The sequence below is a fragment of the Neodothiora populina genome (assembly GCF_041146345.1).
Source record: "Neodothiora populina strain CPC 39397 chromosome Unknown canker_contig_7, whole genome shotgun sequence".
NCBI classification, from domain to species: Eukaryota; Fungi; Ascomycota; class Dothideomycetes; order Dothideales; family Dothioraceae; genus Neodothiora; species Neodothiora populina.
In genome coordinates this window covers 263,370-287,783 of record NW_027191415.1, presented here as the reverse complement: position 1 = coordinate 287,783, position 24,414 = coordinate 263,370, and the positions used below count along the sequence as shown (strand labels likewise).

General features: G+C 51.7%; 5 protein-coding genes across 5 annotated transcripts; 3 read left to right on the top strand and 2 right to left on the bottom strand.

The window, feature by feature from the left end:
* Window positions 1–86: 86 nt before the first annotated feature.
* On the bottom strand, window positions 87–933 carry AAFC00_006176 (uncharacterized protein; the record flags this gene model as incomplete). Its single annotated transcript, XM_069346087.1, has 2 exons — window positions 87–564; window positions 650–933. The coding sequence occupies 2 exons, from the start codon at window positions 931–933 to the stop codon at window positions 87–89; spliced, it is 762 nt and encodes a 253-aa protein (XP_069197297.1).
* A 412-nt stretch (window positions 934–1,345) lies between these two features.
* Window positions 1,346–4,456, top strand: AAFC00_006175 (uncharacterized protein; the record flags this gene model as incomplete). Its single annotated transcript, XM_069346086.1, has 1 exon — window positions 1,346–4,456. The coding sequence occupies one exon, from the start codon at window positions 1,346–1,348 to the stop codon at window positions 4,454–4,456; it is 3,111 nt and encodes a 1,036-aa protein (XP_069197296.1).
* Window positions 4,457–4,963: 507 nt separating this feature from the next.
* On the bottom strand, window positions 4,964–12,511 carry AAFC00_006174 (uncharacterized protein; the record flags this gene model as incomplete). Its single annotated transcript, XM_069346085.1, has 1 exon — window positions 4,964–12,511. The coding sequence occupies one exon, from the start codon at window positions 12,509–12,511 to the stop codon at window positions 4,964–4,966; it is 7,548 nt and encodes a 2,515-aa protein (XP_069197295.1).
* Window positions 12,512–13,113: 602 nt separating this feature from the next.
* On the top strand, window positions 13,114–13,916 carry AAFC00_006173 (60S ribosomal protein eL34; the record flags this gene model as incomplete). Its single annotated transcript, XM_069346084.1, has 3 exons — window positions 13,114–13,151; window positions 13,368–13,491; window positions 13,734–13,916. The coding sequence occupies 3 exons, from the start codon at window positions 13,114–13,116 to the stop codon at window positions 13,914–13,916; spliced, it is 345 nt and encodes a 114-aa protein (XP_069197294.1).
* A 1,870-nt stretch (window positions 13,917–15,786) lies between these two features.
* AAFC00_006172 (uncharacterized protein) lies at window positions 15,787–19,179 on the top strand (the record flags this gene model as incomplete). Its single annotated transcript, XM_069346083.1, has 3 exons — window positions 15,787–17,190; window positions 17,287–18,632; window positions 18,684–19,179. 3 exons carry the CDS (start codon window positions 15,787–15,789, stop codon window positions 19,177–19,179), a joined length of 3,246 nt encoding a protein of 1,081 aa, XP_069197293.1.
* Window positions 19,180–24,414: the final 5,235 nt, after the last annotated feature.

The window sequence follows — 24,414 nt, the reverse complement described above, 5'->3', positions numbered from 1 at the left end:
TGGTGTTCGAACAGAGAACCTCCATGCCCACGACCTTTATGATATCAACAACCTTGGCATAGCATAGCGATGAATCTTCACGAATTTCATGTCGTAGACTTCTGTAGCAAGTCATTCCCATGCGCTCGTACAATGTTGTCCAACATAGAGCGGATTTGACGACATCCATCCAGACCCACAGCGATCATTGCCTCGAGACGCGAAGTTTGTACTCTGGTCTCCATCATCAAAACGCTGATTTTGTCTTCTGTACCAAGTGTGCCAACGGTGAGAAAAGGAAGCTCTTGCTCTTCCTGCCCATTGAGATCCAATAGCGGATCTGCTTCCTCGTCGTTCGAGGCATAAGAAGCAGTGCTTCCAGCAGTACAGGCTGCTATGTAGTCTGTCATGGGAATACCCGCATCGATGAGCGCTAGAGTTGCAGCATTAATACATGCCGCCAATGGCGAACCATCCTGGGAGAGAATGTGCAGATTGATCGTGATGGTAGAGTGAGGATATAGATTTGTCGACAACGTTGAGGCAAACGCAGATGCTATTGTGTGCTGCATCTCCGACGTGCGCCTAAAATGGATCAGAATGCAATTGAACAATGGACACATATAAGATAAGGTGGTTCAGAAGTCTCGAATCTCTGCATCCAACTCACTTGTCGCCCTTGCCACGTCGCTTCCTTTCAATACCACTGAAGCCCGCGAGGTTGATCTCGACCTCAATCTTCGCCTCTGCATTTTGTGCACTTCCGCCACCTCTTCTTGACTCTACCGGTCCCTGAATTGTGCAGATGACTTTTGTATTTCCCATCTCTAGATAACTCGATCCATCAGCGGCGGCCTGGGTGCTGATCTGACCACTCATGCGTCGCAATTCGTTCCATCTCCTTCCATCCAGGCGCAAATGCGCAAGCGTGTACGAGGAAGTGTCAAGAGGCATTCTTCTCGACAGACTATTGCTATGTAGTTCTGCGTGGTCGCGTAGACGTGTAGGGTGTAGTTGTAATTGGAACTCACTGTTTTCTGCAATTACGAAATCTTGACGCAGATGATGATCGATCTTATCTTATCTTATCTCCGCAGTCTTCGGTTGCGACTGTCGTCGCATACCACAAGTCGCGTCGTCCTGCCATGTCAAATCGATGCCTGTAGTACCTCAACTATGCGATTATGGAACAACACTTGGATACTTATTTATCATTGATTCTCTTGACACAGACTCGAGACAAGGAGAGTAAAGCTCGGGTTGAATCACGGGTTTATCTAAATAAATACTATGATGAACTGCGACCATGGCTCATATAGAACCCAGAGGTGATGGCAAATCCCCACCAACAACCAGCGTTCCACCGATGGATGGCACAGATAGTGATGAAGAAAGTGATCTCGATATAGTCAGGACTTCCGCAAAAGAAGTAGATCTACCAGAAGTGCTAGACGACCAACCTGAGACTCAAAGCTCAGATAAAGAAGTAGGGCCTCCGGCGAAACGTCGTCGACGCGACCATACACCTGAGGGAGATCGAGTTGGCTTCTCAGAAGACGATGAGGGTGGAAAAGATGTCTACCAAAAGTTCAAACACCGTCGGACCGACCAACGTAAGAAAGCAGCTGCTCGTACGCGAAAAGCTAGAGCTGCTGCAAATGAATCGTCAATCGTAGGCCGAAAGCCAAAGACGCTGAACAAACCTGAGGACCGTAGACCTGCGAAGCTCGTCAAGGGAGACACCTACGGCACCGACTCGGATGATGAAGCACCCGAAACGGCATTGCCACAATTCCTCAAAGAAAGACGTAGTGCATGGGAACTTCGGCGTGAGAAATTAGGTGAAGCAGGTCTAAGTTTGCCACCGGACTATGAGGAGGTAGACTTCTCTGACAATGAGCATCTTGAGAGTCTTCCTGAGAAGCCTGTGTTCACTGGTATACAACCACCGAAACAATATCAGGATGTCGAGTTATCATACTCTGCCGGAATCATACCGGCACCGATTGCTCAATGGCTTCGTGACTACCAAGTCAAAGGTGCCGAGTTCTTGCACGAAATGTTTGTCTGGCAGAAAGGCGGGCTTTTGGGCGATGACATGGGTCTCGGCAAGACCATACAAGTCATTGCATTTCTGACAGCCGCGTTTGGCAAAACTGGCGATTCTAGAGACAAAAAGAGGATGCGCAAGATGCGACGCGCTCAGCAATGGTATCCAAAAGTACTGATCGTCTGTCCTGGAGGCTTAATGGACAACTGGCAGCAGGAACTCCGCCGCTGGGGATGGTGGCATGTTGACAAGTATCATGGACCTGCAGCTGTGAGAGAGGCCTCTCTGAATGCTGCCAAGTCCGGCAGACTGGAGATCATGATCACCACTTACACGACCTACCGTATGAACAAAGGAGACATCAATCTCGTAGAATGGGATTGTGTGATTGCCGATGAATGTCATCAAGTCAAAGAGCGCAATTCTGAGGTAACAAAGGCGATGAACGAAGTCAATGCTTTGTGCAGGATTGGACTTAGTGGTACTGTGGTGCAAAACAAATACGATGAACTATGGACGTTACTGAATTGGACCAATCCTGGTAAATTTGGACCTCTATCGGCATGGAAAGCGAGTATCAGTGATCCACTCAAGCTCGGCCAGTCCCACGATGCCACCGTCGCCCAGCTGGCAAAGGCGCGTAAGACGGCGGAGAAACTAGTCAAAAATCTTCTGCCAAACTTCTTTCTGCGTAGATTAAAGACGCTCATTGCGGACCAGCTTCCTAGGAAGTCAGACCGGGTAGTCTTCTGCCCTCTTACAGACGAGCAGGCTGAGGCTTACGAGAATCTGGTTGATAGCGAGCTTGTTGACTATATTCGCAGATCTGCAGACTTGTGTGACTGCGATTCTGGGAAGAAGCGTGGATGGTGTTGTTACAAGTCCATACCTGGTCATGGGCCATGGCAGGCTAACGTTTTCCCGACAATCATGGTCCTCCAACGTCTATCCAACCATCTCGCGATGCTCATACCCAGCAGCTCAGACCCGAAAGACAAGCAAGAACAGGCAGCGGAGATTCTGCAGATAGCCTTGCCCGATAAGTGGCAAGATTTGTACCGTACAAGAGACAGCATCGTCAACTATGCCAACCAAAGCTTCTGCGGCAAGTGGCGTGTCTTGAAGAAATTGTTGCGTTTCTGGCATCAGAACGGCGATAAAGTACTTGTATTCAGCCATAGCGTGCGCCTGCTCAAGATGCTTGCAATACTTTTCAAGTCGGCGACATCGTATAATGTCTCGTATCTAGACGGCAGCATGAAGTATGAAGATCGGTCAAAAGTTGTCGAAGAATTCAATACCGAATCTACTCAATTTGTTTTCCTCATCTCCACCAAGGCAGGAGGTGTAGGTCTCAACATTACCTCAGCAAACAAGGTTGTCATATTCGACCCCAACTGGAACCCTTCGTGGGATCTACAAGCACAAGACCGCGCCTACCGTATAGGACAAACCCGCGATGTCGAGGTCTTTCGCCTCGTGTCTGCAGGCACAGTAGAAGAGATTGTATACGCGAGGCAGATCTACAAGCAACAACAGGCGAACATCGCATACACGGCATCACTGGAGAGACGCTACTTCAAAGGCGTCCAGGACCAAAAGGAGAAAAAGGGCGAGATCTTCGGCCTTGTAAATCTCTTTTCCTACCAAGGCGACAATGTCGTACTGAGAGACATTGTCAACAAAACCAACATAGCAGAATCCAAAGCCGGCGTCTCTGTCGTGGGACTAGATAGCACGCAGGACTATGCCAACGACGACGACGACGATGACGACTACCCAAACGGCCTCGCCTCGTCTCTCCGCGACGAAAACAGCGTCCACGCAGGAGAAGACGCAGTAATGTCGCAACTAGCCGCCGTAATCGCCGAAGGAGACCTGAGCACGCCAAGCAAAACCAAAGAGACCCTCCAAAAGAAAAAGAAAAAAACGACGACAACACCAGACCGCAACATTGACGCCGTGCAAGCCATCCTAGCCGGCGCAGGAGTAGAATACACGCACGAAAACAGCGAAGTCATCGGCTCCTCGAAGATGGAGACCAAGCTGTCCAAGCGCGCCGAACGCACAGGCAACGACATCGATCTGAGCAACAAGAGCGTCTTCGAGAAGTCCTCCTCCCAGCTTCTTGAGCCCCATCTTCCTCGTCGCGACCCCTTAGGCCCCCTCCCAGTCCCCGCGGCACAAGACCAACCCTCACCGGGAGGAAATGACAGCAGTGCAGTGAAATGGCAATGGCAACCCCCCGAACAAGTCCGCAAACGCCAGTTCTGCTCCATGGCCGCCTGGGCCGGGTATCATGGCCAAGACGGCGTCCAGGAGTTTGCGCTGCTCGTCGAGGGCTCGTGGACGCAGGCGCAGCGCAGGCATTTTCTCGATCGGTTCTATCGCTGGCGGAGGCGCGAGGTTTTGGGGTTGGCTGTATGATCTGACATTGGGTGATGGGAAATGGTCAGATAGTAGGGGCTAGAGGGGGAGTGGTGGTCGATGTGGGACGACTAGAGCTGGATTTACATGTATGTTCAACGATTCGACATACAAGGATGACAACTTACTTTTGTCAGATCGCTCACTCAATCTAGCACTTGAGCCATATTCAACGCGGAAGAAAATCATACAGAAAAGCCCATCTTCAATTTCATCACACAGATGTACGTCCGTGTGGGGTTCTTCTTCTGATACGAAACGTAAAAAGAACTACATGTACAAATTTTCAATCCTCCCACTGTCTGATTTCGAAAGAAGAAGAACACATTACAGTAATACGCCTGCGACCTATTCTCGAACCCCAATTCTCGTGTTTGATTTTCTCTCGTAAACTCGGGGTGAAGAGGCCTTGAACCTCCCAGTTTTTCCCATCTCACGATATTCCTTTTTCATTTCCCTGTCTGTTTCCCTTTTATTCCCCCTTCCATTCACCTCAAGTTCGATCTTCTACTCCAAGTTATCAGACCGGTCAACCCAGACATCCTCGAGCTCTGCAAAGTTCTGGAAATGCACGGGGCGATGCACATCATCGTAGAACCGCTTGGGAACGCCGACGTCGACGTACACGCGACCCTTTTCTCTATCTCCAAAGCCCGAGCCCATGAAACTCCAGTTCCAGCGCTCGTCGTCTGGCACTAGGAAGAAGCCGCGGATCTTGTCGGAGAGCAGGAGTTGGCATTTATCACCGAGAAGCGACGAGAAGCCGGCCGGGTTGTCCGATGACAGGTCTTTGTTCTCGACGCCCCATTTGTAGCCGTCGGGGGTCAGGGACCAGGCGGAGAGAGAGACGGAGCCTGGCGTGAAGGATACTGTCATGGTCACCGTTTTATTGTCCCATGACTTGTGTGCGTCCATGAGGCGCGCGTGCTGGGTCACGTCTTGTGGTGTCATGTAGTTTGTTTCGTTGCCTGCTGAGGTGTGGATTATGCCTAGGGGCTCGAGGCCGTTGAGGATGTCGTTCTCGGGCAGGTTGCGCGGTAGTTGGATGTCTCGCGTGTTGCCAACTTGGGGGACCATGACGATACATTTGATCTCTTTGACTTGCTTGGCGTCTGCTGGCGAGGAGCCGTAGATGTAGCCGGCGACTTGCACGCGGAGGTCGGCGATGGTGATGAAGCGCTTGAGGATGTTCTTGGGCATGATGTACGTGTAGTGGGCCTCGTCGTCGCGGATGTCCTCGCTCGAGATGTAGATGTTGTTTGAACGAGTCCGCAGGTTTGATGTTGCGATTGCCCGGGTTCGCCATTCTGTCTTCGAGGCGAATGTCTGCTGCTCAAATTGAGAAGTGGTTGTGACAACAATGTCCTCACCGAGGGCGTTTTGGGTCTTCGTTGTGACAGCAGTAAGCTGAGCTTGCTCTTGCTGTTGCTTCTCAATCTCGGCGGCTTGTTGTCTTTGCATCGACGGTGCAGAGATCTCCATACCCAAGATGATGTCCCGTACTTCCGACTGCGTCAGAGACGATACGTTGACGTTGTTCTTCTTTCCATAATCATTAAGGATCAGATCACGTAATTGCGTTTCAACCTTGATCCAATCATCATCTGATAGCGTTGGCCAGATGTGGTGCTCCTGAGTGATGACGGTCTTGTCGGGACGTAGCAACAGCTTCGTCTTGTCTTGGTTCACGTGTAGAGCACGCAATATCAATATCAGACGCGAGAAAGCAGTGTATGACGAGATAGACTTTAGCCATTCGTCGTACAGGTTAAACAAAACCATCTGCGGCTCGGTAGCACGAAGAATCATGTCACCAAGCTTCTCGACCTTCATTGCAGCTTGGAAGGGAAGTTGCAACTCGGAAGCACGAATGGAAATGTTGGGGAAGTCAAGCAGATGCACTTCGAGAGGGTCCAGAAGACCCTTTCTGGTGACAATCAGTTGCTTGGGCTGTTCCTCTACAGGCAGCGAACGGATGAGAGCAGCAACTTCCTCGGCAGTCTTCCACTTCGCCAATTGACCGAGACGCTTCTGACCGGCCCATACACTTGTGTGGATGATCTTCAGGAAAAGCTGGCCTGTTCTGGGGTTGAAGATGAAAATGGCACCGTTGATGGGCTTGGTTGTCAAGTTACCCTCAAAGGTCTTGTGAATCGTCACACGGTACACGTTAGTGTCGTCAATGAAGAGTTGGATCTGGTTGCTGAACAGCTCCGAGTAGTTCTGCGAGTTCAAGAACTCTTGGTTGCTTTCAGAAGCGTAGAGCTGGAGACCCTTTCTAATGCGCTCACGGAGAACGTAAAGTGCAGGGTTTGCCTTCATGATCTTGGCCATAGCTTGCTGCACGAGCTGCTTCAGACCAGGGAAGTACTGTCCGTATGCAGAGTAAAGGTTGTAGGCCAGATCAATACCAATCATGAGACCAGTAGCGGACGGGTAGATACTCATGCTGTCAGAGGTGTAGTCAAGGTATTTGGCACGAACGTAGCGCTCGATGTCGTGAGAATCGTAGTCACCATATCGAAGCTGGACATCGACCCAGAACTTGTTTGTCGTAGTCTGGCCCATGTTGTCCTTGGTGTCGTACAGAAGCGAGGGTGTGCTCACACTCCACTTGTGACTGGCAAAGAGGAGAATATCGGCACAAGACGAGTTCATCTTGTACGATTTTCTCGGATGGATAGTCTCCTTTTGCACTGTCTCGATACCAAGCGCCTCAAGCTCTTGATCAAAGACTTGGCACAGATCCATCACAACACTCTCGTGAATCTTCTGCCACAAATGGGCACGGAAGATCTGAATGAGCGAGATCTTGAGCGTGGGAATCTTACCGTGGAGGAAAATACCAGTCAGATCAAGTTGGACTTGGAAACCAACGTACACGTTCGCTCTGTTAATGGTTGGTGACCACCAGAGGGTGAAACGACGGTTAGGGATCTGGTTGAGACCAGATCTCTGAGCGTTGGTGAGCTTTTTGAACTTCATCGATTCTTCGAAACCAGAGTTGTGCAGAACAACGCGGTCATGACGGAGATACAATTGATCTTCATCGACGCGGAAACCAGCCCATCCAGTGGGCTCAGCTTCGAGAGCAATCTCCTGGACAGCAAAACTATGGGATTGAGCATCGAAGGCACCGTCGTTGGGCGACATGAAGAGCCGGTACTCGCCTCGTTCCTTCTCGCTCACAGCTGCGTATTCAGCAGCAGTAATCTCGACGGTCTCGGGTGATCCTGCAATGCCTCGGTGGAAGACAAGGATATGGTTGGCTGTTACAACGAGATCCTCCACGCCAGCGCCCGTCTTGATGCGGTAAAGGCGATCTTTGCCGCTGACGATGTTGAAGGCGCGGCGAGGTCCGCCATCGGGACCAAGCAGCAGGTCACCCTCCTTCACATCTTCGACCGCGATCTTTGTGCCGTCGTGACGCAGTAATTGCGTTCCTTTCGCAAGACAGGCCTTCTCCCAGAAGAGTCCTTCCCAAGATGGGAAAGCAGTGGCCTTGAAGAGTGTATGTTCAAGAATTGTTTCGACACCACCAAGTGCCTGGATGACATCGGTTCTGTAGGCATTGAGATTCCACAGTTTGCCGTCGTGGCGCTGGCTAGTCCACCAGAACGGGTTGCTCTTCATGTGCTGGTAGATCTTGAACTCTGTTCTCGTACGGAAGCCCTTGTCGAAACTGAGCGTGCTGCGGTCCTTTTGGAACAAGGTGTTGATACGGGGCAGACCGCGGTCCCAACTGTCCTCAAGATCCTCGAGCGTCAAGCGACGGTTCTGTTGGTTGGCCTCGAGGCGTTTCTGTGAGTATTCGGTCCAGACGCGTTGAGAGTCAATGAACTCGGCTTCCCAAGGAATAATATAACGGAAGATGTTGGGGATTAACGTCTCCTCATCGTGAGACATACCAGCTCGGTAATGCGTGACACCGGTATCAGTCTGCTTGGACCATCTCTTGTCACTGGTGGGGATGAGAATGTGAGAACCAGAGATCATACCAAGACCACCAAGCTCTTTCGGCGTGTAGAACACAGCAGGTGGGAAACGACTAGGCATCTTGGAGTTGAGGCCAATCTTGACTCTGGTCTGAATCTTGGTCTCACACTTGACGATGGTATCGAGCAGGTTGACAGTGCTCACAGCAGCTTCACGATAGTAGGTGAACAATGCAATGAGAGCCGTGTTCCACTTGTTGGCAATCTTTGTGAAAGTAGTACTACCAGATGACATGAGGATCTGGCGAATGCGGTTGTTGAACTTGGCAATGTCGTCTTCGGTGACCTGCAAGAAAGCATGTGCAGTCCTCTCCTTGGTCGAGTTCTCCACAAGTGACCAGACACTGTCCTTGGTGGGGAACTCCTCATTCAGGTTGCGGATCTTAGGCAAGATGCGGACTTCGAAACCAGACATGGAGAAGAGCAGGTTAGGGTTGTCTCTGCTGTAGACACTTGCAAAAGTGTCGTCCCACTCGATGGTGGTGACGGATCTAGGCAGACGGTTCTTCATGTCCCAGAACACAGCTCGGCCAAGGTTCACGTCGTGGCGCATAAGTCGCATGCGCGAATCCCTCGGCCAGCACTTCTTGTTCTTGTATCCGATCACGTTCTCGAAGTTGGGGTCAGGTTGTTCGGTGAGGAAGCGCTGGATAAGGTCGCGCGACTCATCTGCACTGAATCTGAAGAAGACCCAGATCTTATCGATATAACGAGTGTAAAGACGAATGGGATGTCTGGTCTCGGTGGCACGGTCCTTGAATTGCAGGAAGTCATTGGGGCTGTTTGGAGGGCCGGCAAGTTCACTTGCGCGTTGCAGACCAAGAAGTAGCAAGTCAATAACCAAGCCGTAGTATTGGAAGACAAATGCTGAGAATTGCAGACCACGGATCATTCCATAGCTGTTCGTGTGGTTCATGTCCTTGTAATTGAGCTGTACGTTGTTCTTAGACGAAATGTAATCCGCCAAGTTGTGGTCCATGATAAGTCGAAGGAGGCGGTTGAGGAGCGTCAGATCGATCTTTTCATACACCTTTGAAAGTTGAGTTTCAATCATGACATTGCATTCTCCGTCGGCGGTCTCCCAGACTTTGTCGAGGTTGTTGATACCCTGCGCCCACTTGTATGTGAGAAGAGGAGGCACTTCGGAATCGGATGGTTTGATCCACGATGGGAACAAGTGTCTTTGATCCGCCTGGTACCAAAGATATTGATCGAGGTAGGCATCGGTGATCTTCTCGATGGGCTCGATGTCATACACGGGGTTGATCGTGCTATAGTTGTCGTTCATGTCGATGCCGACCTCCTTGAAGGCACGTTGAGTGAGTAGGAAGCGCTTGATACGTGCCAAGGTTGTGCCGGGAGAGTCATAGGCCTGCTCGATCAGTGCCAGTTCCTCACGTTGGCTCTGGTTCAGACGACCCTTGACAGAATAGGCTTCTCTTAGACGCTCGAGAGCCAGGATCAGGATCTTGGTATCGTGCTTGTAAGAAACACTGGGAAATGGGATCGGCTGAAACTTCCTCGACTCGAGCCAATGCACAGTAGTTGTGTAGATGGCGACAGCCTCCTCAGAGGAGACATACGGGCCGTCCTTCATGTAGTTGTGCTGACGCTCCTGTTCGGCCTTGAGCCACAGACGTGTGAGACGTCCCAAGTTCTTCTTTGCGACAGTCTTGTCGACAGTGGCGCCTCTTCTTATACGCTCACGGTTGTAGTGGGCGACAGACACCCACCAGTCGGCTTTGCTCTTGACGTATCGCAAGATGATGTTCTCGATGGGGGCAGGAAGACCAGGGACCTTCCATGGGATGTTACTCTTCCAACATCTCCAGGCCTCGGACAAATGGGACAGTACAAGATTGACCTTGTTCTGCTTGACACCCTCGGGCATCATGTCCATCAGGTCGGCCATGACGGAGGCACGCAGCTCGAGATCGAAATGCGATTCTACTCTTTGTTTGGTGACGGTCTTTGCAACGCCCTTGCTGTGACGACCTTCGAACTGTCGCGACAGGAGGTTACCAAGCCAGCGTTCCAGCAGTGGGATGATACCTCTCATGAAGAAAAGCCAGACTCTCCAAGCGGGCGCCCAGAAACCGCAGCCCGGACCCTTACCGACAGGGCCCGAATTGAATCGGTAATAGATCAAATGCTTCAGATCCTTGCAGGTACGGATCTGGTGCATCAATTTGTATTTGTATCGGTACATTCCAGTGAGCTGTCCAACGTGGTTGAAAGCATAGAGGATACCATCAGCAAGTTGGAAGGCATCGATGTTGCCAAGGCGATATTGGACCTGAGCGTCGACGATGAGCTTGGTCAAACGGAGAATTTCACGCATAAGATGGAAAGCGTTTCCGAATCGTGACTTCTTGCGCTCCTTGGTCGTCAGGGTCTTGATGGGCTTCAAGTTGAAGTTGTAATCCAGATGGAGATAGGTCAGGTTCTTGCGGTGGATCAAAAGATTCAGCATATTGAAACCCTGTCGACAGACCTGCAGACCGGCCTCGACCCAGTCGATGGTGGTCTGTTGGAAAAACTTGGTCTGCTTGAGGGTGCGCATCAGGTTCTGCTTGTTCTGAGCTTTGGCACCCTGGTTGTGCAACTCGTTGAGCACATAGGTCTTGAGCAACTTTTGGTAAGAGACCCTGACCTTGACGGGTTGACCTCCAGGTACGTGCTCGAGGTACCACTGCTTGACCAGTGGTACGTCTTGGGCGCGCACCATCTTGCCGGAGCGCCTGTCAAAGGGGAACGGGGCCCACCAGAGGGCAATGGCGGAGGCGGTCTCGTCATTGTAGAGCTCCTCATCAGCCAGGAAGGGCTCGACCTCATCGGGAAGGGTGAACGCGTCGTCCTCGTTGTTGCCCACTCCAAATATCTCGTCCTCGTGGCTGATAGTCAGGTTCTTCGGCGCGACTTGGCGCGATGAGATGGGATTGATGATGGGGTCGAAATAGAAGGCGGGGAGACTCGGGTCTTCTGTTCTGGTGTAGACGGTCTGAGGAAATGAGTACCAAGAGATCTTGACACTTCTCGGTAATGAATTGTAAAGGAAAGGGAAGGCGACACGGTACTCTGTCCTGATGGGAGATCGGAAAATGATGCGGTCGATGGCGTTGAATTCACCAAAGTCTTCGTCGTTGGGATCGACATCCTTGTACAAAGGCTCAAAACGCGGGCCTCCGGGGATGGCGACGTTCAAGGCTTTTGCGGTGAAGAAGCTGGGTAGATCGAAAAGATGGAAATAATTCTTGTCCACCAGGTCGCTCAGCAACTGGTTGCTCAAGCGGTATAACGCAGCCATCTGCGGCAGGGACAGATTCCACTCCTTGTAACTCGGGCCGTTCACGTGCGGCGTGTCGAGCAGCGGCCTGTGCTCGTAGAACCACTCATATACAGCAGCGTCTTCGTCCTCGTCGAGTTCCATCTGAATAGGCTCCAAGGGCTCGACATCCTCGATGTTCTCCGACCAGGAGAGGGGCGGCTCCTCGTCGTCGAAGGGAGGGAAACGCATGCGCTTGAAGTGTCTTCTGTCGCTCTTCTCTCGTCGCATGCACACCCACATTGTCGCCCATTGAGCGTGGAAGACGGGCTCGATGACTCGAGGGATCTCGTTGACCAGAGTCAGACAACCGTTGACGTGGTACAGCACCTTGACCTCACGCGCACTCTCCCACGGCATGGGCATGTTCTCAAGCAGCTTCAGGACAGCATGAGGCATGAACTTGAGCGCGCCCAGATAACTCCTCTTGTCGCTGCTGAATTTCTTCTGCGACACATCTCCAATGTCCTTGACGATCTTCCGTAGATGCTCGGGCGGCATGTCGGCCTTTTGCGTCTCGACAAACCCACCACGTCTCTTCTCGCCAAATCGCTGTCGCTGTGTCCGTAGCCATTGCTTCTTCTTCTCGGCAAACTTTGCCTTGTGAGGGTCGGCCTGTGGTCTGTAGCCTGGGGGTGGCGGGGCCAGAGATGAGCCCGGTGGTGCAGCGCCTGGCGGCGGCGGCGGAGGGGGCGCATCCCATCCCGGAGGAGGGGGAGGGGGCAGGCCAGACATGGTGGCGACTGGCTATGTGGGCGTGTAGTCAATGTAATGTGATCGATGAGTGGCGACGATGGGAGGAAAGATGGAGATGGTGTATGGTGTATGGTGTATGGTGTATGGTGTGTGGCGCTCTCAAGATCACGGTCTAGGGCGCTGTCTGCGTTCCCTGACCGCGACTGACTATTGTTCAAGTCCGCTTCTGGACCAAAAAAGGCAGACAAGAAGCGAAACAAAGTCGAATGGATGGATTCGACAGAAACAAAGGCGGTTGCGACGACAATAAATCCCCTTCTTCTCACCTGTCGCGCGTGTCTCTTTCGCTGCTTCCTTGTACAGAGTCGAGCTTCACATCTTGATACTGGCAGCACAGACCACCGCATCTTTACATCTTCTACTTTCTGCTTTCTGCTTTCTGCTTTCTGCTTTCTGCTTTCTACCGAAGATCATCCAGAAGGACAGTCCGACTGAACGCCAAGCGTCTCCTTAGCGCAGCTTGGCAGACGACGCACACTGGGGCTTCCTGCTTCAATTTTGACCAGACGAAGACGTGAAGAATTGCAGAATTGCGACTGTGACCTTGTACCAGCGACTCCACGACCAACACCGCCGCCGATATGCCTTCCAACAGACTCACCTACCGCAGGCGCCAGCCGTACGTTTGATCCTATTCTCCAGGTGTTTTCGAAAATGCCAATACCCAATTTCACCATCAACTCGCACTTCGAAGAGACAAGGCAGCGAAGAGCACCCTCCTGCTCCTTGCGCTCTTCACAACCCACCGCTCTTTGCACCCACCATCAGATCCACCTGGAGACCGAAACAGAAGAAATCAAGACAGGACAAACCGCTGACTTGTTACTTTCCACAGTTACAACACCCGCAGCAACATCACCCGTGTTGTCAAGACCCCCGGTGGCGAGCTCCGTTACCTTCACCTCAAGAAGAGAGGCACCAACCCCAAGTGCGGTGACTGCGGCATCAAGCTCTCTGGCGTAAGTCTTGCACCTCGTACATTTGCAACTGCCATCTCGATCCTGGAAGAAGGCTGCGCGACAGAAGGCCTCAGGACAGGGCTACTAGCGTGTGAAAGGGCTGGTCGGAGAAAAAAAAAAAGACGGAGAAAGAAGCTGTTGAGATTGCACGCAGCCCGAAAAGAGCCCTTTTCTAGACATCGTTGATTGTCTTTTCCTGTGCAACACAAGAGCAGCCTCTAATCTTTCTTTCTGAATTACAGATCCCTGCTCTCCGTCCCCGCGAGTACGCCACCATCTCCCGCCCCAAGAAGACCGTCCAGCGCGCCTACGGTGGCTCTCGTTGCGCCAACTGCGTCAAGGACCGCGTCGTCCGCGCTTTCCTCATCGAGGAGCAGAAGATCGTCAAGAAGGTGCTCAAGGAGAACCAGGCCCGCAAGAGGTAGATTGTTTTGACGCACATGATATCATCTCTGGGTGTTGGCGCTGGCAATGCAATTTTCTCGAGCGTGAACGATGGAATTGAGCATCATTGCATGTGGAATTTATCAAGGGCTCAATAACTCGTCCATCAAAAAGGCGTAGGGACATAAAAATGCAATGCTTCCTTTTTGCTCGAACAGAAGCTGAGATTCACCCATTTCGGCCCACCCTGGTCAAGAATACGACACTTGGATCGGGGCGGTCGAAAGTCAGCTGGTGGGCAGGGACGGTCACGTTAGCATGCAATGAATCTGAATCTCGTTCAAAACACTGTTCCGTTGACAAATGCAAGACCTGATGAACATGATCACCAGCAATCGCTGATTTTGAACATGACTATGACCAGCATTGTTGCATATGAGCGATCTTTGAGGGTAGAGTGGATTGTTTAGCAATTGGTAAAAGTCATGCATCGCATGCCCACCTACATAATCGCCTACTTCCAGAATGGCGGGTGGAAAAGGCTGCTGCCAGAGCTGATCCTCCAGCAAGTCAAGCCAATCGCACGTCACTGACAGAACCTCATCCCATCAATGCCGTGTTCACAGCGAAAGAGTCCGGCGCTGACCAAAGTCCGGTTTCATGCGAGATACCTTAGTGTACAGTACTTGTAGCATCGCGATTCGTCACCAAAATCCTCGCGCTACGCTACAGCCGCTGACTGAGGGGCACAACATCGGCACCTCTTCCTTTGCGGCCGACAGAGAAAGACCCGGTGGACACCGGGGCCCAGACGGATACCGAGTCCATTTCGTTCCTGGCATTCCGGAAGGCCTACCTTACCTTACAGAGTATCAAAGGTGTTGTCTCACCATCAATCACACTGGCTCGACATGCGTGCCTTCTCATGCATGCACGACTGACACGGAAGAGTCAGGCCAACGTGTCGCTTCTGCCGGGGTACTGCCATCATACTCGGCTAACAACATTTCCATGCATCTTGGTCCGCGTCGCTAAAGTCGACTTCTCTTTTCTCGTGCTGCAGCGACAACAACTTTCCGCAGTCGGTCCCCGTCGCATCTGATACTGCAATAGTGTAGCTTGCTTGCAATCGACCTGCCCATATCCGCCGAGACGCCTTGGAGGCCTTGCCTTACCTTCTTCCCACGGCATTGTAATTGGAGCAAGTCAGGTAGCTTGCCGGGTCGCATTTATTGTCGGTACACATTCCACCCTTGCAAGATTGTGATCTATCTGTCTCCCGTGCCGGTCGGACGCGCCAACAGTGCGCCGCGGGTGGACCCAATCAGGCAAGGAACTGCATCTTCACGTCACATCCCCGTCTTCTTGCTTTCTCACAATTGTCGCACCAGTCAAGTAAGTTTGCCATTCCCTCCTTCGCGATCAAGCCTTCTGCGTCGCCAACACGAGAACTTCTCCTGGATAGTGTCCTCCTGCTTTTCCCGCACACTGTCTGCTTTGTTCTGCCCTTGCCTGATCCCTGGTAGTCTACGCGTGTGCTCAGGTTTCCATCAAGGATCGGACCGAGCATGCCTTAGGTAGCTGCATGAAACCACAAGTGCGCAGCGAAGCCGTTCAGCTCGACAATTTCTCAAAATATCATAATTAGCCGCGCGAGGGATCTAGCTCCTACAACGACTGTACATCTTCACAATTGACGATAGCTGCAAAAATCTCCACTGTGAACATGCCCATTCCCTAGGACGCAATCACCAACCGTTGACCCTTCATGCGATTGGTCGCTCAATTTCCTTTCTGTCTCTCAGGATGAAATACGTAGCATGACATAGCATTCTTCCCATATCTTTCCTCTAGCCAAGGCTCTTGTGCCAACTACTCAAATCTGACCAGCTTTGTTCTCCTGGTGTCACCATGCCAGACAGGCAGTACGATGATGCCTTTGCCCTCCTGGAAAAGTCATTCAACAATTCATCCTTCATGAGGGCATATCAATCGCTACCCTTCAAACAAAAGGAAGAGCGAAATCCCATACGCCCAGTCATGAATGACTTCACATCATCGTCTACAGTCACGACGATTACCACGTCGCACCAGAGAGGAGGTGGCACAGATGAAGAGGACGAGGACGAGGACGAGGACGAGGTCAATGACGATGATGCAGCAGATGACAGCGCATCTGATGGGAGCCTACACGAGGGATATGGCAACAAGGCTCACATGCCTATTAGTCTGAATCACAAAATTGCTACTCTACCACCCACGCCTCCCACCCAGATGCCTGAGCACTCCGCTGCTGGAATGGTGCATGTCGGCCCCTTGCCTGCACAGAATTCGAGACTGAGCACACCTGTATATCCACCTTGTCCGCTCACTCCCGACCTGACCCCACCCTCCAATCGCCCAGAGATGTTGAACGTCCCTCGTCCACCAATGCCCCAATTCAGTTCCTCACGCACAGAATCGTTCGTCACTGCGAGAGAGGATCCGAGCCTGTGCAGCACTCAATCGAGTCAGATCAGTCTACCGCTGGCGGAGAATGCTGCTGACAGGAATTGGCTCGACGCTTCAAGGAGTCTGCGGTCGGAATCTCCTCGGCCACCTGGTTCTTCCAGTACGTGCGACGAGAAGAGTACTGGGAGTAGTGCCGATGACGATACGCCCACGAGACGAACAAGTCATGAAACTCTAAGGCCGCGTAAGAGTGAAGATTTGTCCACCCCGCGAAAGTCATTGAATGGTTCTGGAAGTACGGCCGATGTATCCCCCACGAGGAATGTGACTGTTCGCAAGCAACGGTCGAAGTCACTACTTGAATCTCATGCAATCGACATGCAGGTACGACTAAACGGGGAACCGTTGGACCAGGCACCGGCAAATCTCGTTAAACAGGGTCAAACAATTTCACGTGAGCACGATGGACAGAATTATAAAACCAGAGGTTCTCTTGACTCCTCGTCGACAAGTGACAAGGATGAGCACACATGGCATACTGCGATTAACGACATGCTCTACAAGGCAATTCGAGATGAGAAGTCCAAGAGGCTGTCTGGGATTTCGCAGACATCGACCACGGTGGAGGCCGTCGTTATACCTGGGCCCAGGCCGAAGAAAAGGATATTACGACATGCCGGGAAGAATCTAGCTCTCCGAGACGATATTTCTTCCAGCCGCTCTTCTCTTGAGTCTACAGTCAGCCGTAGCCATTCTCATTCATTGAGGCATAAGAAAGCGAAGCTTCCGTCTCGCCTTGAAGCTTTGGATGACACGGTGAGGTCGGTGTCCAACCCAGAGGCCAAGCTTCCAGACAAAATCCAGGTAATCGTCATTCCCGGTCGATGCACATCGCTCAATTCTGCTTCGTTTCTACCACCCTTTAGCCATGACAAGACGCCTTTGCTTACGGATCAGCAGCACCATTTGCACCACACGAGACCTTCGGGGCATCTCTCGCAGAATGAGTATGAGACTGCGAATAATACGACTTCACAAAATTTGTCGCATAGAAAACAGGCGACAACTGCAAATACGCATGCGGCACCGGAGCCCTTGATGCGAGGGCCTTCTCATAGACTTCGTCATGCCTCCGCCCCGTTGTCGGTTGATAGCTACGAACATGCTGCCAGACCGGCGGCGTTGTCCTTGCCTTATGGGTCCAAATCGAGTGCTAGAACGCTCGAAACTCGTGACTCATTGGCTCCACCTTCTGATCGCCGCTCAGCATCTCTTGATAATGCTTCGACTGGTGGAAATGTAGCGGGGCCATTGTCTGATGTAGCGAAAGATCTTTGCCGCCCAAATCTGTATGATCAGATGCCCATCTCACCACGGATATCCATTGACCAATCTCACGCCAATGCCCGCCATCTTCATGCAAGTAAGACTCCGGGTGCTTTGTCTCAAGTGTCTGATCGAACCGACGCAATTGATATCAGTGAAGCTCAGGCTGTCAATCTGTATCCACACGGCAATGATAGCTTACTGCTCGTGCAACATCCGTCTCGTCGACACAATGCCGAGTCATTGGCAAATTCAAGGCTACCATCGGCTATAGACGAGATCAGTACACCGACTGAAAGCGACTCGTCCTCTGCAGAGCTTGTTGGACCGCTGCTATCAATCTTCCCTGCCTCAACTCTTAGACCCATCACTCCTTTAGCACACCTTGAGAGCAAGCACAACACCACGAGTGACAGTCCATTGTTGAACCCACGACCTGCACCAATGCCTCCTGTGGTGGTCATTCCTCCCACTCCTGTCCCAGACCTCGAGGCCCAAGCAAACGCGACTATCGAAACAGAACGACCAGAACGACCAGGTGCTCCTCAACGCCGAGGGTCTCTTGTGCAGAGAGCGCGCCGCTACTCTGAATCGTTCATGCAGCCTTTCCTACCTCTACGTATCACAGAAAGCCGACGATCAACGTCCTCGCAACGACCAGTCAGTGAGCATGATCGTAATCACACTTTACATCCTTTCTGGCGCCCTCGTGCATTTTGGGACGACTTGGAATCGGACGACTCCGAGCTTGGTGACTATGAGTCCTACCTTGATCCAGACCCTGAGCATGATCGTCTGCCCCCGGGTGGCGATACAAGTGACGTAGCATCTCTGAAACGTAAGCAAATGGGCATCAAGTGGCCTCGAAAGATGTCTGTTCGGATGCCCGGCTTCAGCGGCAGTGGAGGTTTCTTGGTTGGCAATACTCTCGGCATCGATAGACATGGCACAAACAACCGTCGTCATTACATTGATCTACGGTACTCATTGATCTGTAGCAAATCAGGTGACCAAAAACTGACCAATCGCAGTGCACGCGGGCGCAGAGAAGGGATCGATGAAGACTCTAGCCTTGCAAAACAGAAAAGATCGCACTCGACTCCAGCAACGACCTTCGTATTGCCATTTTTCGCCAGCTCGTCTCCACAGATGCCAGCTTATGGCTTGACCAGCCCAATCAAGGGAAACACGGCAAAGCGAAGTGCCTCGCCTGCTGCTCCTGCTCCACATGTACCAAGGGAGAGGCACTCCTCGAAACTCAAGTCCAAGTCCTCGACCGAGTCGCTTTCCCACCGCAACGGCACTCTCCGCAAGCGTCCGAGCCAGCGCAGTCTCCGCAGGCAAAGTCGAGGTGGCGTCATGGGATACAAGATTCCCGGGCTGGGTCTCCAGGTGCAGGCATTGAGCGTGCGCGAGATTCAAGACCGCCTTGAGAATCGACGTGTTGAGAGAGAAGAGACACGACGTGAGGCTAGGCGGAAAGAGTTGAGAGGTCTCATAAGCAAGCCTGCTTTGATCGAACATTGAAGGGTAGCAGATGTAGGACAAACAGGACGGGGTCAAATGTCGTCGTACCTCACGACTAATGACAAGAAACGAATGGCAAGGCTAATGAGGGGGCGCTGTGAAGCGCTGTGACGATGAATGACACTACGAGCAACGAATCTCGAAGCATAACGACAACGAGATGAAATCTTTTGGGGTTGGGGAAGGTCTCAACCACATCACTGATGCTACGAGCATATTCACTTCAGATTCAGTGACTTGATACTCGGGCTCTTGATTTTGAAAGAACGACTTTAATGAATTTGGTCCTAGGAAAATGAAAAAAGGAAGGGATCAGAATGCTACGCGACCGATGCTTATCATGAAATGTTTTCATTCTTGCTTCTTGAGTTGTTAGATATGATTGGCACGCCAAATACAATGCTATGTCTTTATGCTCTATATTGCGTCTTGAAGCAGTATTTCAGTATTATTGGCATGTCTTCAGCATATGGCTACATGGAGTACTTGTCATAGCGATAGCGATGTCTGGTATTGGGTTGTACAAGACTTGCATTTCTACCAGCAAGTTTTATATTACTGTCTTTCTGTGCACATGACATGACAGCCGCATTCCACCGACTTTATCATCGACTAGGTAGTAACATGCCAATGGACAACCAATGCCTAAATGCAGTGGGTTTTTCCTTTACGAAAATCCAGACAGCGTACAAGAAAACACTGCGATATTACAGGTGTCTGCAACAACGATACATTCACTCATGACCGCCACCCCTTCACTCATTGAATTGACAACATCGTGAGATTAAAGTCAATCTCATCTGGACCAACAGAGTAGGTCACCCTCCGTCTCCATTATCGATCACCACTCATGCATTCATTTGCTTAATCAACGCTAAAGCTTCGGACATGCGTCGTTATAAGAGCAAGTTGCTGTACCTTAGTCCCCCTCTCCGGACCCTTTCTCTACGCTTGTACCCGAATGTACCTAGACTACTGTATAAAAGGGAAAAGGTACGGTAGGTCAAGACGGACTAGCGTGTAGTCAGGGACGAAAGATTGCGCGATATTGCGATGTGTTAATTAGCGGGGGAAAAAGATAAAAAAGCGAAACAAGCTCGTATGTTGACGGGTAACGCGATGTTCGCATATCTGTGTTACCGTACCGAGGGTTCGTCATCTGCTTATCTCGATAGGCAATGCTTCGTCTGCTGGACTGCGACAACAGCGGGCATGATACACTACAAGGTACGATAGCTATGCATGCCTTGAGTTTCGCGAAGAAGAGAGAGCACGAAAAGTAAGAGGAACAAATTGTCTAAGCCGGGGTAGGCGCGATATGCAAGGTACATCAGATTACTCTACCTTACTGTACCTACAGTACACGACGACTCATCCTGGTTCTCTTTCTTGAAATAAAGCCCCTCATGTGCTTGCTCTCAACGAAAGCGATGAGGAGAAGCTCTAGCCACTACCACTCACACCCCTTCGATGTCTCAACCCTTTTTCTTGTCCGGTGGCTGCTGCCTTCTCTTGCGTGTCGCTGCCAACGCAAAGGAAATAAAGCTATAGGTCTTTGGGGGAGCTCGAGAGAAGAAGCTCGTTATGGGCAGAGTTTCTCAGAGATAAGACAAGCATTGGCGTTGCATGGCTTGGGGGATGATAGGGAGGGATCTTTTCTCTCCTTTTATCGCGCTGCAGTACAGTAGTAGGTCTTTCGTTGAGCGGTGTATGTGCTGTAGAGAACGAGGAGTCGTGTTGCGCTTTTTCTTGTTATTTTGTTTCATTACGAATACATTGCCTGCGATGCAGATTGGAGTTGTGTAGGTGTGCGGTGTAACGCCTTTGTTTTTCGGTTGTCCTTGTGCTGCTATGTGCTAATCTTGGGCCTGGCTTGCGTGATGCATCGCCATACATGACGGATCTGCCGCCATAACATCGGACAAGGCGATATACCTTTGGTTGGTACTCTTTCGTTTCTTATTACTATTTATCTTCTTCCTGCTCTCTCTTTTCTCTATTCATATAATTATTGGTGGTGTTGTGAAAGTCTATTGTACTCCAGTGTTGAATATCCACACTACAATATATCTCGTCGCTGCATCTTTCCGGAAATAACTGTATAAGCAAAATAAGTAAGAAAGGCAAAATGGCCGTATGCGCTGGACCAGAGCTAGGCCGTCTGATAGACTCACAAGCAAAATGGTCATCAGTCAATGCACTCGAATGTCCCCGAAAGGCATATTCCCAGCAGCCTCTGTTGCCAATGCCATTACCGATCATGTCACGTCTTCCCGTTTCATTCGACAAAGAAGCATATGATGAGGCAGAGAGCGAAGACTCAGATCTATATCAAGACAAGCAGTCCTCCTACCTGCACCCTCAGAAGAATCGACGGATCCCAGGGACTCTTGCATACGAGAGCATAGACCCAAACCTAACATATACGATATCTCGACTCCCGACCCTCGACTCGAAAGATTATGATCTATGGAAAGCACTGCACTCCCTGCGCCCAACGACAACGAATCCCTTTCCCGCCTTGTCGCGACTATCCCGAGTCCCACCATCGTCTCACCATCACTCCTCTCCAACCACTGACTCCACAGCGCAAAAATGCCCCTTCTCAACCCTAACCGCTACGTCCCAAGAACCCACCCTCGCTCTCTTGCGGCTTCTCTTCAACTGGTCATCTCTGCAGTTGCCAGAAGACCAAGAAGCACGCTACTACGGCGTAATCTTCCGCAGTCGTCGGCGCCCTGCCCCTCCCTCTGCCTCTGCCTCTCCTTCCACCCCCGACCAACAGCAAGAACACCAGCAATCACACCTCCAGACCAGCCAAACGCTCTACTCAAGCGACAAAGCCGCCCACGAGGAAGCAGTCTCCTCGGGCGGACTCCTGATGTATTTCTACTTCTCGCCCGACCCAGTCTCAGGCGAGAATCTAGCGACGTGTATCTGGACTGGGCGCGAGGAGGCACGGAACGCAAGTGCGTTAGAGTGGCATCGTGGCGCGGTCGAGTGTGCGCGGTGGGCGTATGAGTGGTTTGAGCTGGGGCGGTATGCTGTTGTTAAGAAGCGCGGAGAGAAGGGGTTGGGGGTTGAGGGGTGGGTGGATTGAGAGGTTTGTTTCTACTCTTGCTTTTGTGGTTGGAATTCGAGCGGGGGGAGGGGCGTTGAGGTGCGGCTGAGGGTTTGTGGTGATTGCTTGCTTTTTCCTTAGGCAGGCATTTCGTGCGAGGAGTTTGGAGGGGGGGTTTATGCGGTGTTGGGCTTGATCGTCGGTCAGAAGACCAGTATCATCTTTTGATAAACAATGGCTTGGGCTTGGACGTTCTGTAGTGGAGACATCTAGACGCGCCCAAGCTGAATTCGAGTATCGATATCATTCCTACAGGCCGATAGTAACATAATGAGTATCTAGTACTTCGCAGATAGGTCCGCTGGATGGCCTTGTAGTCTTTCACTTCTCCCCTCCCATGAATAAAATGACCGGTCTCTTCCGGTCAACATCATATACTTGATGATTCCACGAGCATAGAATAAAAAGAAACAAGAAGAACGAGGAGAAAATAAAGAATGACTACGACCCCCGCCCTCGACCCCGCTGACTCCACGATTGCCCGCTCCAGACATTTCCCGGTCGATTTCCTGATGTCGGAGGATTGGTGCTTGAGGGATTGGTGCTTGAGGGATTGGTGCGTGGGGGATTGGTAGTCGATGGTCCGCCTCCTCTTCCACTGGCAGAAGAAGTAGGAGGATCAGCGCCACTGCCACCACCGGTCTGTTGACCCCGGGATTGACCTGTCCAGACGTTTCTTGTTGGAGTTGGGTTGTGCGACGGTTCATTGCCGGAAGGCCCTCTGCTGGATGAAGGGCTGCCTCGACCAGAGGGAGCGCCACGACTAGATGGATTGCCACGACTGGAAGGTCCGCTAGCAGAGGGTTTACCTCGACCAGATGGATTGCCACGAGCGGAAGTACCGCCTCGACCAGAAGGATCGCCAGGACCAGGGGGATTGCCAGATGGGGGACCACCACGTCCAGCGGGGCCGCCACGACTAGATGGTCTACCACTGCCAGAACCACCGCTAGGGGAACCCACAACCACCGGATCCGGCAAAATCGGCGTCTCAGCCACAAACTGCGTCCACTCAGGCTTGAGCCCCTGCCCAGCATCCAACCAAACCTCCTTGTCCCAGAACCTCGTATCGGACATTTTGCGAAACCACTGCATAGCGACCGCTCTCCTAAGCGACACATTCGGCCCACCGACAACAATCGGGCTCTTGCGCTCATAATACACGCTGCCCACAGGCGGCTAGCGTTTACCCGCGAAATCAGACATGTACGCGCCCCAGGCGAAGCGCATGTCCGCGTGAGTTCCCGCCCCGATGGTGTCCATCAGGCCGCCGAAGACGACTTGTTGGTAGGCCCAGCCGAGCTCGCACATGTGGTCGTCACGATAGAAGAGTTCGGGGGGCTGAGGGTTTGCCATCGTGCCTCTGTCGCGGAAACTCCCGAATTCTCGCGCGCTGATAGGCTCGTAGGCGAAGCCTGCTGCGTGGGCGAGTTCATGGCACATGAGCACGGCTAGGTGCACTGTTGTTCGGAGACGGGCGTCTTCTTTTCGTAGAGTCTCGCTTAGGATGTTGGCTTGGTCTGGTGCGGCGAAGGGGAGGGGTCCGCCTTTGGTTGTGTATTTGAGTTGTTGCGAGTGGCTCGTTCCTTTCAGAATGTCGAGGAATTGTACTCTGATTGAGACGTTCGAACTGCTTGTAATTCCTGCAATGTTGCCTGAGGCCCCTTGGATCCTGTTCGTCACGAGGAGGGTTTGAGGCCCTGGTGGATCGACGAACTTCCATGTCACATATCTGCTGAGGTCGGCGAGTCTCCGCCATGTCTGCTCTGTCTCATCCCTCCTCATGGGACCCCGAGCATCCCCGAAACTACGTAATCGACGCCCGAATAGCTTGACCCCTTCAGGATCTCTGATTCTAGTCTTTGGTCGAACTAGCAAGTCGCAGAAAAAAGGCAAGACACTCAGACCAGTCAGGAAACAAGTCGCTAGCTGTACGACTGGCCTCAGATACGTATTGTAGTCATGTCTGGTCAGGCCCTGAAACCGATCATAACGGAAAACAGGATGCACCGGGTCATTCGATCTGGGTGGCGTCCATTTCCAGTCCTCGTGACTTAGGTTTGGCTGAACCTTTTCGTACTGAACAGGTTGCTCGAGATTGATGAATCCTTCTT